At 36.2% G+C, this 16,671-nt stretch overlaps 1 protein-coding gene across 7 annotated transcripts in view; it reads right to left on the bottom strand.

Annotated features, from left to right (window-relative positions):
* Positions 1-16,057, bottom strand: part of LOC150093675 (transcription factor CP2-like) — a 357,564-nt gene extending 341,507 nt beyond the window's left edge. For 2 of the 7 annotated variants that reach the window (XM_090412616.1, XM_090412618.1), the window contains exon 1: positions 15,228-15,561. In XM_090412616.1, coding sequence (XP_090268742.1) covers positions 15,228-15,243 — 16 coding nt within the window. In that variant the 5' untranslated portion in view covers positions 15,244-15,561. The other 5 variants (XM_090412621.1, XM_090412620.1, XM_090412622.1 and 2 more) reach the window with 5 other exon arrangements.
* Positions 16,058-16,671: the final 614 nt, after the last annotated feature.

Raw genomic sequence — 16,671 nt, 5'->3', positions numbered from 1 at the left:
CATATCACCATGCATCTTAAGGGAATGTTCCAGGGAACTGGCAGTAGCATTGGCATGCCTGTTTAATAAGAGTTTTGCAACAGCACAGGTTCCAAGGCAGTGGAAGGAGGGTAAAACTGTTCCACTGCATAAAGGCAGTGATAAGGCTGTAGCTTCAAATTATAGGCCGGAGGGTATATCTGGAGTTGTGGTGAAGGTCCTGGAGAGATTGGTGAGAAGTAGGATAGAGAAATGGATTGATAACAGCAGCATGAGTTTGTTAAGTGGAGATCATGTTTCACTAACTTACTTATGTACCATAACAAGGTGACAAATACCTTGGACAGACAAGATGCATATACAGTGGTGTACTTGTATTTTGCAAAAGCTTTTGATAGACTGCTACATGACAAGCTCTTAAATAAATTGAAACAGATGGGATTGGATAACAGACTTCTGTGTTGGATCAGTGACTGGCTGTCAGATAGGTATCAGAAAGTTGTATATGGGGGTGCAGTATCTCGAAAGAGAAAGGTCACCAGTGGTGTGCCACAGGGGTCAGTTTTGGGGCCATTGTTGTTCAATTTGTATGTTAATGATATTGGGTTGAGTTTAACTAGTGATATCCAGCTGTTTGCAGATGATGCAAAACTGGGGATAGCAATGCACAATCAGGCTGAAGTTAATGCCTTACAAGAAGACTTGAATAGTTTGCATGAATGGGCAGGTAAGTGGAACTATCAGTTCAATGTTGCCAAGTATAAGGTTTTGAGATTTGGTAAGCAACAATGGAATGTAAAGTATACACTTGTTGGAGAAACTTTAACAGAAGTAGAGAAGATGAAAGATCTAGGAATGATGGTGGACAAGGACCTGAAATTCAGGGGGGACATTGCACAAGTTGTGAAGACATCACATCGAATAATGGCAATGATGCGGAGAACCCTGACATGCAGAAATAGAGAGGTCATGATTCCATTGTATAAGGCCTTGATCAGGTCATATGGATTATTGTGCACAGATTTGGTCGCTGTGTTTTCATGATGATGAGGATATGTTGGAAAGGGGTACAGAGAAGATTCACCAAGGTAGTCAGTGGTCTTTGGAATGTGGAGTACGAGGGCAGATTGAGAGAATGTAAGTTGCAGAGCTTTGTGAATAGGAGGAAGAGGGGGGGGGGATATGATTGAGACATATAAGCTGGCCAGGGGTTGTTATCAGGTAGGCATGGAAGAGATTTTTCAATAGAATGGGAGAGGGAATTAGAACAAGAGGCCATTGCTGGAAACTGTATAAGGAGGGTGTGAGCAAAGGAGTGAGAAGCAAGTTCTTTGCATGGAGGGTGGTTGGTAAGTGGAATGCACTGCCTGAGTGTTGTGGATGTGGGCACATTGAATCAGTTTAAGATGCAGTTTGATGAGCATTGTATGCAATAGTGAGTACCTCCCACGATGAGTCTCTGATCATGGATCATCAAATGTTAATAATAATAATCCTTCGATTTCCATTCCCAACATCACATCCTCCTGAGACAATCAAGTCTCACTTATTCCAATAACGTTTCTAAATGTCCAACACCAAACCCATTCAAATGCAAACCATTCCAAATTTCCTTCAAATTCACTCCACAGATTTACAAATTGCACCCCTTTGTGCCTCACACAAAGCCATCTTACTATTCATTATGAATGCTAAAGTAATTAATGTGATATTGTTAGCCTCTAAAGACAAATAGCATAGTTGCGAAGCTACTTTATGCATAAACTTTGTTTGCTTACTCTTGAATAAAACAAGAATATAATTTCTTTGCATCTTTAATTTAATGTCTCTAACTTCCTGAGTCCACCATGAAGTTTTTATTTTTCTATCCTTGCAGATCGCCATATGCCTCTCTGGCTGAATAAATCAATGTTTTCTTCAGGATCTTCCAACGAATCTCCAAGGTTTGAATCTTGTTTTCAAGCTCTATCATTTTTTCTTAAATAATATGTGTATTTGAATTAGCAGTCCACCTCTAAAAGCTGCTCAACTTTGATTGATTTTAAACTTACTTTCTTACATAGTTTTCAATATATTTACTTTTATTCTGCTCAAAACTAAACAGTGATGACTTCAGATTTCAAAGCCTGTGTTATGGTCTTGGGAGAGACCACACTCCTACCAGGTGCGTCCCCCGGGTGATGGATGGGGGAAACACAAATGGGTTGCTCTGAATAAAGAATAAAGAGCGTGGACCAAAGGATGTAGCAGAGGCATGGCAAGCTGGCTACATTATTATACCAGTAACTTTCATGAGTAGGAGAAAATCTACAAACCGAGATAGTGCTGCTGCGCATGGGACAACCGACGTGCCTACTCGAAGACCACATAGAGTAGGTGAGAAATCAGCAATGTGGTCAGCCAAGGATATGAAATATGTAGCCACCCTCAACATAAGATCACTATACCGACCTGGAAAATTGCAATTAGTCCAGGAAAATTTAAAAAGACTGAAATGGTGTATTTTAGGTTTATCAGAGACACATTGGTGCGGAGATGGATTCATGGATTTACCAGAAGAAAGACTACTTCTCAGGAAGAAAAGATAACATACACAGAGAAGGAGTTGTATTATTAATTGAAAAGAAACTTACACACTCAGTAATTGAAATAAACCCAGTGTCTCCTAGATAATCACAGCCAAACTTCCAGCAAAAGAAAAAGGTCAAACAATTAAAATAATCCAAATATATGCACCAGACAGTAACCATTCAGAGGAAGAAATAGAAAATTTCTATGAAGAACTACAACAGTAAATAGATAATCCCAAAAATAGAGAACTCATGATAGTGATGGGAGATTTTAATGCTAAAATAGGACAGTTCACAGCAGACAAAAAAGATGTGATGGAGAAATTTGGATACGGAGAGCTTAACGACAGAGGAGAACAATAACTCCACTTCTGTAAAGCAAACGATCTAATGATTACAAACACATTGTTCTATCAACGCCCTAATAATAAATATACATGGACATCCCCAGATGGTAATATAAAGAACTGCATAGACTATACATCATAAACAAACAATGGAAAAGATCAGTAAATAATGTACGAACATTAAGAAGTTTTGATTTTGACACTAACCACGAAATATTAACTGCCAAAGTGAAGATAAAATTCAACAGGAAAATAATATCAGAAAAGAAGAAAACATCAACCTATCAAAACTAAAAGATAGCTCAAGCAGAAGTCGATTTTTAGAACATATGTGCTTGAAATTAAAACCCTCCATCTTCCAGAACAGCGGAAAATACTGGGAAGGAAAAGAAACAGTGTTATCAATTGCAAAAGATACTCTAGGTTCCAAACCCAAAATAAACAAACAGTGGATAACCCAAGAAATCATAGCTATCATAGAAGAGAAAAGAGAGACCAAGATACTTGTAAACCAACAAAACAATGAAGAGAATAGAGAAAAATACAGAGCACTAAAAAATAAAGTTGATAACCTATGCAAAAAAGCCAAAGAAAAATGGTTAGAAGAAAAAGCTAAGAAATGCCAAGAAGCATACCAACAAAGCAACCTAAAAGTCTTCCATGATACTGCAAGAGAAATTACAAAGGAATTCTCAGCAAAAGCAGTAACAATGATAAACAAGATGACCGAAACCAGGAATATTGAATATATAAGAAAAATCTGGTCAAACCATTTTAAGACTATCTTCCACCAAGGAAACAAAACCGCAATTCCAAAAATAGAAGAAAATAATGATCACCCAAAAATTTTACAAGAAGAAGTCAGATACGCAATAAAACAGATGAAAAACAATAAAGCACCAGGCATTGATACTATCCCTACTGAACTGTGGTCATATGGAGGCAGCATATCAATAGAATATTTAACAACCCTATTCAATAAAATACTACAAACAGGAGAGATCCCAGATGACTGGAGAACTGGAAAGGTCATCCCAATATACAAGAAAGGAGACAAAAGAGACTGCAAAAATTACAGACCAATCAATTTACTCCCTCACACCTATAAAATATTCATAAGAATTATAAAAATAGATTAAAAACACCTATGAAGAAATGATAGGCTAGAACAAGCTGGTTTCTGAGGAAACTATTCAACAATAGACCAAATTTTCACATTGCACCAACTAGCAGAGCTCAGCTGAGAAGACCATAAAGAACTATATTGTTGTTTTGTGGACTTTAAACAAGCTTTTGATAACATCAACAGAGAAATCCTTCTTAAAATTCTACTAGAAAAAGCAATAGACAAATATATAATACAGTTTCTGATAAAATATTACTCTAAGAATGCAATAATTAAAAAGGACACACTCACAACAGAATCCATAGAGATCCAAAAAGGAGTAATGCAAGGATGCCCATTATCTCCATGCCTATTCAACATATATCTAGAAGTTGTAAAGAAGGCAATAGACAATGAGCCTGGAATCAATGTCAATGGTTTAAACATAAATAATATCAAATATGCAGATGATCTCGTCCTGCTTGCAAGAATCCCAAATGAACTACAAAAGTTGATCAACAAGCTAAACGAAACCTGTAAAACATATGACATGACAATAAATATAGAAAAGACAAAAGTGATGAATATAGGAAGGAACAGAACTACCATCTCAGCCACCCTAAACAGAGAACAAATAGAACAAGTAGACAACTTCATATACCTTGGATCAAAACTAACAGAAACAATAGATGAACTCAAAACAATCAAACACAGAATAGCGATAGGATGGACCACCATGAGAAAATTACAGAAAATCTGAAAAAAAAAAAAAGATATCTAAGCAAGCCAAAATCAAATTATATGAAGCAATAATTATACCAACAGTCATCTATGGAGCAGAAGCGTGGACAGTTAAGAAAAGAGAGGAAAAAAAACTACTGGCATTTGAAATGCTTAAGAAAAATAAATAGAACAAGTGGATAGAAAAGAAAACGAACATCACAGTCAGACAAGAACTATTGTATAAAAAGACAATAATAGAAAAAATTAGAAAACAACAACTGAGATGGTTTGGACACACTGTACGCATGGACACAGACAGACTTCCTAACGTCCTAATCAATACTTTTCCAACCGAAAAAAGAAGACCCAGAAGACCAAGAATTACCTGGCTGAAATTAAAATAAAGAACATCTCGGGATGCAGAACATATAAGGAACTTTTTCGAACAGCAAGGAATAGAGAAGACTGGAAGATCCTGCTCAAGAGAAGACTCAACCTGTCTTAGACAGAAGAGAAGAAGAGTATGGTCTTAAGCTTAAGTAGTACTACACAAAAAAATGAAAATACTATAGAAAATTGTGGAAAAAAACAAAACATGATATGATATAAATGAATGAATGAATGAATAACAAGCATGAAAAAAAAGGCCAAAAAATTAACAGAATGCAAAAGAATAAAATAATTAGAAGAACAGAAAAAAATAATGAAAAAATAACAAGGAATGGTAACAAGAGGAATAGAATTAGCACTGCACCAGCAATCTCTATTCTTCTCTTTTACCTAACATGAAAGAGAAGAAAAAACAAGACAATGAATTAATATTAACAGTGTCCTGTCCTCAGTTCCATATACACTTTTCTGACCATCATCGTATTCAATATTAAGATCTTATGGCCTTTAAATTCAGGTTTCTGATATTTTTAATCCCTAGATTAGGTTCCCTATATGTTCTCTGCCTCTGAATTCAGGCCGAACCTCAGTCCACAAAATCCAGGCCAGGATGCTTTAGATTCTCCTTAAACCAGAACTCGACAATGAAGCATTTAACAAGTCCATTATATACCCCAACATTTATGACTGAATTCTATTTATTTATGTTCTTAGGCCAGTGTGTTTGCAAGAAAAAAAATCTGCAACCTGTATGAAATAAGACTGACTAACTAACTTCCAGATGAAAAAAAAAATTCTATTCAACAGAATGTTCCTCATCTCAATGATAAGAATGAAATTGAGGTTCATCCTTTAGTTGGCAGAAAGTTGATTAATTAATTTCAGTTTATTTATTTATTTATTCATTCATTCATATGGAGTTTCCTCCCTTTTCTCCCTCGTCCCTATTGGAGCGAGTTGAGCCCCCCTTATGGGAGGTTAAGTATTTATGGCTGTAGATCGTGTGTTCACGGGGCCGGTTTGCCTGCTTGTGGGATGAAAAACCCTGTTGTCCACACCCAAGACCGGCTAACTTGGCTATGGCTGAGGAAGATCCTTAAGCTCCTCGCGTTGATAACGGGAAATGAACCCAGGACACTCCTTCCCCAGGCATATGGTTGTGAAGCGCATAGCCACTAGACTAACCGCACAGACATTAATTTCAGTGTGATGCTATAATGTAAGTTCCCTTTACGGGGATGTATGGTACCATCTAAGTCCCCTCAAATTTTATCCGAGCTCCGGAATCAGCATAGCTGACGAATCAGGACTACGGCTTGGTCAGTATTCCTGACTGTAATCCGTGTGTGTGTGTGTTTTTTTTCATCCCGCAAGCAGGCAAACTGGTCGACAACCGGTCTGCCTGCTTGCGGGATGAAAAACCCTAGATAAACTACAGGAAAAAACCCTGCTGTCCATGCCCAAGACCGGCTAACTTGGCTATGACTGAGGAAGATCCTTTAGCTCCTCACATCATCGACAGGAATCGAACCTAGGACACTCCTTTCCCAGGTATATGGTTGCGAAGTGCAACGCCATTAGGCTAACTGAGCGGACGGCAGAAAGTTGACACAGTTGGAAAGATGACATGATATGTCATCTTTCCAACTTTCTAAAATATACAAGTCAAAAACAGCTCTAAATCTAATTGCTATCATAATGAATGATGTTTTTTACATGAATGCTCTTATGAATAGCACTTTTCCATGATAGTGTTAGGTCATAAATACAACAGTGTGTGTGGGAAGGGGGGGGGCTCATTTTACTAATGTGTTTCTGCTTCTGTAATAGATATCATTCTTGGCATGCATTTTGTACTATTCATGCATTTTTCCACTTATTTTCTTTTACCTATTTACTTACATGTGTGGCTCTTATTTTGCAAATCTGATTACTTATTTAATTCCTGTCTATTTACCTTTCTAACAGTTGGAATACAATCTGAATGAATTGCATTTTTCAAATATTCCTCAACTAATTATTACACCAGTAATTTTTTTTCCTTCTTTCTAGTTTTCATGCAATAGTACTCCTCCAAGCTGCTCCCCAAGGATAGCAGAATCACTCTTCTTTTTATGTTGGGCCCACACACAGACAAGAGGTTGGTTGGTCAACTTATACTACAGTAGCACTGTGGGTAATGGCAAAAAAATAGCAACTTCAATTATTATCACATCCTTGCATGTGAATGGTCAAATCTGACATTAACTCTCTTATCCTCTTAGTCACTTTCCATCCAAGGCAATTTATAAATAAAGCAATGAAACATATTAATAATTTAAAAACATTTTAAATAAATTACTATTTACAAATAAAAATGCCTATATTTGTATTTATTGCAAAAAAAAGCAAGTCAATGGCAATCCATGATTTTGAAGTCTTCAAGGCAGGAGAATATGGAAAACAGCTACCATCATCTCATGTTCCTAAACCCCAACCGAACGTGTGATTTCTACAGTCAACTTTTCTTACAAGATTAAAAAATAATAATAATAAACAAATAAAATAAAATAAAAATCTAGTTTCCAGGAGGAGTAACCTTACTTGCTTGCATCAAAGATTTGTAAGGAAGTGTAAAAAGAAAAGTAAAGAAACGTATGCCAGCAGGACGGAAGGTCTCAACTCGGAGACCCAGGGAGAGTTTTTCCCTGGACTTTTTTTGCAGTGGATAAGATATAGCAATTGTTTTATGTATGTATTCAAAAACGTTAAGGATTTATAGAGCATTAGACTCAACAATAAAAAGGAACATATTATAATATGTGAGAAATGCAATGAAAGGCTAGGATGTCCCAAAAATGAGAAAAGTGTTACCAGGAATAATCAAAAAAAATGGATGGAAGTGCTTGTGATGGTAATAATAGAAGTGAAATGGAAGAGCCAGACAAGAGTTAATGAAAATGAAGAGTCAAGTTAAATGTATGTAGGAAACTGAACACTTACAGAAGAGCATAACTGATGTAAATGACAAGGAAGTTAATAATAAGTATCGAAGGATGATGAGTTGCTTCATATGGTGACTCAATCATTAAAGGGGTGGTAAAAAAATAAAGCACACAAGACATGTTTTACAGGTGGTACAATAAAACGAATATCAGATGCTTTGCATAGAAGGAATGAAAAGGCATCAGAATTAGTGGCATGGCAGGCAAAAACGACTTGAATAATGAGAAAAAGATGTGAGAAGGGATGTGAAGAAGTTGTTGTAAGAGGAAAAGGATAATAGTGTCATTGGTAAAGTTGTTAGTTTGTTGCCTAGATATGACAGTAGTGAAATTATACTCAATAACAAGATGGTTGATTTGTCAGGCAGAGAGCGTTCAATCTCTAAATGTATGGAAATTAATTTGAAAGGAAGTTAGAATGGTTCAAAGCTGATGGAATGCATTTGAATGGGTTTGATGTTGGTCATTTGTTTACACAGGGTTCATATGAAATTAGTTCCACTAAGAGTCAGAGGTTGAGAAGCAGGATGTGGAAGGATGGGAAGAGGATGGATACAAAAGTAAGGAAGTGATTATAGCAGAGCAAAGTGATGCAGTGTAAAATGATGAGGATGATAAAAATATAAATGAAAATCGGAGTCAGGATCAGGGAAATGGGGATGGTCAATACAAAGAGAGAAGTTCAGTATAGCAGTAAAAAGTGACTGTGTTGATGAGATGGCCTCAAACAGTGGAGAATTGTTATGATTGCACACTAATGTACGGAATATCAGAAATAAAAGGACTAAGTTTGTAGCACTGATTGAAACAGTATGCCCAATGATGACTGGGATAAGTAAAACTTGATTGACTGAGCATGATATACTGTCAAGACTTTAAATGGTAGGATACAGAACTTTCTGTATCTTACCATTCATAGCAGAAGACTTGTGTTGTTCGAGAGTTGAATTAAAAAATAGCAGTACATATGAAGATTTTAAAGCTGTTTGGTGTGATGTTGAGATCAGTAGAATAGTATATCTAATAAGATGCTGTTATAGGCCAGGTGATGAGGAGCGTATTGATTGTGAAACATTTAGACAAATTAGTTGTTCAAGTAAAAGGAAGATGATTCTAATAGGAGATTTAATTATAGGAATGTGAATTGGAAAGAAAAGTTAGTGTATAGTAACAAGGTGAGTGAATTTGTTGAGTTTATGTCAGATAACTATCTAAAACAGCATGTGACCAAAGCAACACGAGGTTCATCGGTGCTAGATTTGGTGATATCTTGACAGGATGTGGTTGTGAACGAGGTATCAATACTGCGACCTGTTGGTGAAAGTGATCATGAGGTATTAGTTTGGAAGATAGTAAAACAAAAAATAGTAGTTATCAAGAAGGTCTATATGTGGAACTATAAGGTGGGTGATTATCAGACACTCCTTGGTCAATTAGCACCAATATATTAGGTTGATGAATTGTGTACAAAAGATGTTGACAGTGCAAGAGAAATGATAAGGCAGTATCTAACACAAGCAATGCATAATTGCATACTAAGAGTTAAGTGAATAAATGGAGTGGGAGCGAGATGGATGAATGGCAAAATCAAGCAAGCAGTGTTACAAAAGAAGTTGTTATGGAGGAAGAACAAGACAGTTTGCAGTGACCAGATGCATGAAGAATATAAAGTGCAGCAAAGAAAAGTGACAAGCATGGTTAAAAAAGAAAAATCAAAATATGAGCAGAAATTGGCTAGTCAGATCAGAGCTAATCCAAGAGAATATTTCTGCTATATCACAACCAAGAGGAAAACTAATTATGGCAGTTAATGATGGTGGAGAAAGTAGTGAGGGAACATATACAGCATTGGGCAGATGAGGGTAATGTTATCAGTGAGAGTCAACATGGATTTGTGAAGGGGGTGCTCTTGTTTTAGCAATATGCTAGCCTTTTATGATAAAGTTGCAAGAGCATTAGATGAGGGAAAGGCATATATTGCCGTTTCCCTAGACTTAGCAAAGGCATTTGACAGGGTGCCGCATGATAAGCTGATATTCAAGTTGCAGCACATGGGTCTGGATGTCAGATTGGTCAACTCGATTCAGGATTGGCTGTCCAATAGGTATCAGAGAGTTGCGTATGGTGGAGCAATATCAAAGAGGCAGAAGGTTACGAGTGGGGTTCCACAGGGCTCAGTACTAGGACCAATATTGTTTAACCTTTATATCAATGATATTGTCCGTGGATTGCAAGGGGATATTCGGTTGTTTGCGGATGATGCAAAGCTGGGAAGGGTTATTAGTAATAGTGCAGATGTGGTAGCCCTGCAAGAAGATTTGAATAAGCTAGATAGATGGGCAAATGAATGGGGGTGTCAGTTTAATGCAGCAAAATGTAAGGTCTTCAGGTTTGGGAAACATCGATGGGACGCTGCATACTCTATGAGAGAAATTAAACTGGAGGAAGTAGGAGAGACAAGGGATCTGGGTTTGATGATTAATAGAAACCTGAAATTTAGGGGACATATTGCAAAGGTGACGATGGTAACGCAGAGGATTGCTGCAATAATGAGAAGGACACTGACCTGCAGAGATAAAATGGTTATCATTCCGTTGTATAAGACTCTGATCAGACCACACTTAGACTACTGTCCTCAGATCTGGTCCCCAGGATTTGAAGGGGATCAATTAACTGTGGAAAGGGTACAAAGACGGATAACAAAGATGGTGTCGGGACTGTACAATGTTAGTTATGAGGATCGGCTGAGGGAGTGTGGACTGCAGAGTTTGGTGGATAGAAGGAGGGGTGATATGATTGAGACTTTTAAACTGTTGAGAGGTGGTTACAGGGTTGACACTGGGGAGTTCTTTCTCTTAGTTGAACAGTGGGAAGGAGTCATGACAAGGGGCCATCCCTGGAAGTTACGAAAGGAAACTGTGAGAAAGAGGGTGAGGAGTGATTTCTTTGCATGGAGGGTGGTTGAACCATGGAATGCATTGCCTGATGGAGTGGTGAGAGCGAGAATGGTCAATGCATTTAAGGAGTGGTATGATAGAATTTGTGTTTCCTAGGAGGGACCTCCCTCGATGAGTCTTGATAGACTTGTGTTTCTTAGAAAGGACCTCCCACGATGAGTCTTTTGACTCCATGGAGGCCTGAATAATAATAATAAGTAGGTGTACAAGCTGCAGAGAATAGGAACAGATAGTATATTGATTAGATGGATCGGAGATTGGCTCTCTGAACAATACCAGCAAGTTGTGTATGATGGAGCCATGTCTCAGAAAAGGAAGGTAACCAGTGGTATGCCTTAGGGTTCTGTTCTTGAGCCTCTACTGTTTAACTTGTTTGTTAATGATATTTCATGTGGATTGACTGGTGATCTTCAAATGTTTGCCGATGATGCAAAGTCAGGTAGAATTATCAGGAGTAGAGCTAATTCTCTACAGGAAAATTCAAATAGACTTTTAGCTTGAACAAATGAGTGGGATTGTAGTTTTAACATTAATAAATGCAAGGTGTTACACTTTGGGATACAGAGATATAAGGCTATGTACTGTATTTGTGGAGCTGTACTTCCAGAAATGGATGAGATTTGGGATCTTGGCATGGTGGTGGACAGTGGACTGAAATTCTGAGGATACATCGCATATGTTCCAAAGCCTGCACATCGTTATAGCTGCTATGATAAAAAGTACATTGACATGTAGTGATAAGGAGGTGATGATGCCTCTATTATATATAAGGCATTGTCAGACCACGTATGGACTATTGTGCACAGATTTGATCACCTAGTTTGCATTCTGATGTGAAAACACTAGAGAGCATCAAAAGATTAATAATCAAAGTGATATCAGGACTCTGGAGTGTTGATCATGAAGAGCATTTGAGAGAATGTGGATTACAGAGATTGATGGATAGGAGGAAAAGTTAGGAGATATGAGAGAAACCTTAAACTTAGTTAAGGGATTTATCAGATTAATACAGAAGAAATTATAAAAAAAAGTGAATGTTAAGATGGGAACAACAAGAGGTCATCTCTGGAAGTTGTATAAAGATGTGGTGAAGAAAGGTGTGAAGAATAAATTTTTTATGTGGAAAGATGCGAGTGGAATGCACTGCCTGAGTGCAGGTAGTGTAAATAACTTCCAAGTGCATTAATGATAGATGCATTACTGGTTGAGTGGTCCTCCCATGATCAGTTTGTTGACTTCATCATGGAGATTACCAAATAATAATAATAATAATTTAGAAATGTTCTAAAAAAATTAAAAAACTAGAATTAAAACTATAAATGTTCTTTCTTCTGGCTGTCTACTATGGAACCAGAAACATTGCTACAAAGCTATGCAAACATCCAAAATAGTAGTGAATTACTGGCAATACAACTATACAAATACCACAAGAGTTAAAAGCAATGTACTGGTAGAAATAACACTTAAGCTATAATGAAATTAATTTTGGAAAATTAATTTAGTTACTTAAAATTCAGAAATCGATATGCATCATTTTTGTTTGAGTTTATTTTATTTCAAAAGCTTTGCTTTTGAAAATTTGCTAGTACTTTGAAAAAACACTCAATCATTTACTTTGATATTTTCTACTGTTCTGAATGTGAGAAAGTTAAATTTATCCTTAGTAAAGTACGACTATGATGCAAATTTTTGAACAGGTGGTTGTTGTCATATGGTCAAATTTTTTGGAGATCTGGCTTTAAAAAAAAGTTCAGAAATTTCTTTAATACACAGAATAGTAACTTTGTTGATGTGTAACATGTGTTTTCTCTATTTTCTTAAACTCAATAATATGTCAAATACCTTATATGTTACAACATCAAATACCATGACATTATTATAATGCCCCATGACTCATCACAAAAGGCCACTCTATATTTACAAAATCCACCATCTACATTACACTACCTATTACATACTATTGTTGTATGTTAACTGCATGTTCTTTCTGATTGTTGTGGGATAAAGCTCTCTTACTTCTGCATACCAGTTAACTCATTTTCAGTTGAAAAATTCCATAAAAAGATAACTCACAAATCATATCAGTACATATAATTAAATAAGTCTATAAACTGTCTTCATTCTTATGTGCCATTTACAACCTTCAATCTATGGCCTCGTGGTTAAAATTCTCAATAATAATCACAGGCTACTTGTCCTATGGGATTTAATTTATTTTGCATTTCATAGTATTAATATTCTTACTTTCTAACCTATAATAATACTCCAAGTAACTAGTACTCCACTTGTGATATATATATATATATATATATATATATACAATTCTTCAACTATTTTTGGAAAGGACAATCTGTAGAAAATTTTACTCAACAATACCATAAACCATTTCTCCTATTCTAGTAATTCTAGTATTAGTACACCCACAAACTGATTTTATATAGAGTGGAGTTTCTTTCTTTGTCTGTCCATCATCAGTCAGTGTGTTATTATATCAACCAATCTTATTGGATCCAGAAGCTAGCATACTGTCCATCCTCATATGAAACTATCAGAAGTCTTTCTTTTTAGACCCATCCATCTCATTTTCACAACTTCTTACACAATTACCTCTTTGATGACATTTAATCTTGATGACACTTAACATTTAATGCTGGCCTGGTTGACCAAGTGGTTAGTGTATCCGCTCTCCAGCCAAAGGCTTGGAAGTTCGAATCCCGCATGGACATGGATGTTTGTGATTGTCTGTGAAAATACCTGTGGTGGGTGGTAGATGGCGTTGGTGTAAATGATGAAGGTAGTTGCAGTTGGTGGCTTGGTGAAGAGTTGTAAAGTAGATGCTCTCCCTCAATGAGTTCTTGGACTCCTGGAGGTGTTAAGTAATAATAATAATCTTACATTCATACAAGTCATTTATGTCAATAATTTTTTGATAGATATGATCTCCACCCCTATAAACTCATTTTCCACTTCTGCTCAATTATCACGCCATACAATTCTTCTTCCCTTCAAATTCCTTCCTTACAAAAATTCAAACCAATGAAATATGTATTTTTAAGAGTAACAACTCACCAAAGCATCTGTAATCAATGTTCTTAGTTTGATGTGATCATATACCACCTTGAAAGTGTTCTAGTAAATCTGGAAAAGGTGTCTGGATTATTTACCACTTAGCCTGTCCACAGTATTATCATCATCATCAAATTCCTGATATATACCCTCAAAGGGAGTATTAAACTAGTATAAATTTACAGCCTTTCATGGATGGAATTCACAAAAATCATTCCTTTATTCACTTTTCTTTCAACACTCATGTTTATAGAGAGCAATTCATGTAGAACCGAACCCATAGTTTTCATTCTATACTGCAAATGCAAATAAATGAATGGAAACTGATCAGTGTCAGCAGACTTACCTTACATTGATATATAATACCCATAATATACATTGATATGTAATACCCATAATATATATATAAATATATATTACAATTTAAACCATTTGTGCTCATTTCTAGTCATTGACTTTTAGTTATGTTAGTGTCAGCCAGTCACATGTCCAATCTTAGCACCCAAAAAACTTACCTCTATTCTCTTTCATTAACACATCAAGTTTCTGATGTAAGGGAGTACAGTGCTACTCCCTTACACTTCATACCACTTTCTTTCAGCCAGTGGACATGTTTATTTTTCTCTTCCACTTTCCACACACTTTTCCTATTCTAGCAACTCAACTCAAAATTTCTTCTGTAGATTTTCTATCCTCTCTTCATTCCATTCAGTTTAACCTTCCACTTCAGTACTTTCATATAATTTTAATCAATTTATTACTGAAACTTCTGTTTAATTACTTGTATTCATAGCACACACACACACCTACAACCAGCACATATTGATATTGAATCGATTTGATATGTGGATACGTGAGAATTAAATTCAACCTGGATTTTTTTTTAAATAAAAAAAATTCAAAACATGTGATCTCACTTTCAGTAACGTGTCTAATTTATATACCAAAATACGATGTGACACTTGAGACTGCGAAAGCAAACAGATTTGTTATTGCAAGCAACAGGATGGCAACTGTTACTTATATATCATGCAGGAAATAAGTAGAATGCGCAGAATATATATTGGGATATATATATCTACATCCGTAGTCACTTTTCAACTTACCTTGAGCCGTTGTCATATGATAAAAAATCAAAAAATAAACAGAAAAAATTGTAAATAGTTAAGATACTGTGTCAAGAAACGCGCCACCATATCATCACAACACAGATGCAACTTCATCGAAGATAAAATCTGTTCTTGTATATTTTGGACAGTAGCAGGTATTATACAGTATAATACCTAACATTTGAAGAGTGTACCAAAGTATATCAGCTCATGGATGATAGACTTCGAGCATTACAAGTTATTCCCTTTATGAATTAGAAATAATACTAGAGGGCAGACTCGGTGAAAACCTGAAAGAGAAGCGATTTGAATACTTCTGAATTTCTCTTTGCAAGTTTTATTTATGTGAGAAAGCAATATGTAAACTGTTCAACTACCTTCTAAAGTGGTACGGTGCACTTTTCAACGTAATGAACAGCATTAATTACACGCCTGCTTTTGTGCAAATGCGTTAATGGTAATAGCAAACAGATTAACAGATAAGCTCTTCACCCGGGTATAATTATGTGACCAAGGAAGATTACGGAGAACCATATCCATATCTCACCTTGGAAGTACGAGTCATGACGAGTTAGCTCCAGAATATTAGTCTCTTTCGCCTCCAATATTGCCAGACTCCTGTGTTAATGACCAACAAACAGGTGTATTTCGAAACTGTCTGCCAGCCAGTTAGAGCGAATGTGTGTGTGTGTGAGAGAGAGAGAGGATTGCGTTGTCACGACCTAATTTAAGATGACCCCGGGAAAGAATACGCTAAGGAGGGTAGAGGTCGTGATAAGTTACGCTAATGAAGAAAAATTATCATGTATGTGTATGTATTATATGTGTGTGTGTACACATCATACATATGTAGATAAATAGATGCGCATACACACACACGAAACGTATAGCTTCACGTTGTACTACAATACGCAATTGATGTAGATTGCAAATGACGTCATAAGAACATTACGTTTTGAATTTTTCCTAATCGAAATTTTCCATGTATTAACATTCCGATATTTCGTTTGTTATATATAAAAGATTTCATTTCCGCTAATGATACAGAGCCACTTCACGTAGATAAGCAGTAAGCACGCATTTTCGAAAGTTCTTGAAATAAGCTTCAATTAAAATAAAAATAAAATGGTATTTTTGAAGGGTAGTTAATAATATTAAACATTTCCGTTTTGTAAGTTAATTCTGTTTTTATTTGTTAGCAACTTGTAACCATTCAGGGAAGAGCACTAGAAGAGAATGTCAAGGACAACCTGAGTTTATCAAGGTCACATGGCTGGTCGCAGACGTACATACTTTGATCTCCCATGGCGACGTTCGTATCACTTTCGTAACCTCAACAACTGTTTGTTGTAAGAAAATATAGAATCTAGTAGAGAAGCTGATAAAAGATTCAATTCCCTTAGCTAGAATTCCCATGAAACTTTTCATATTTCGTCTTGAA

This window comes from Typopeltis vanoorti, chromosome 23, assembly GCF_054136105.1.
Source record: "Typopeltis vanoorti isolate ZY-2024b chromosome 23, IOZ_Tvanoo_1.0, whole genome shotgun sequence".
Lineage (NCBI taxonomy): Eukaryota > Metazoa > Arthropoda > Arachnida > Uropygi > Thelyphonidae > Typopeltis > Typopeltis vanoorti.
The sequence above is the reverse complement of the archived record's forward strand: the minus strand, read 5'-3'. Positions and strand labels throughout refer to the sequence as shown.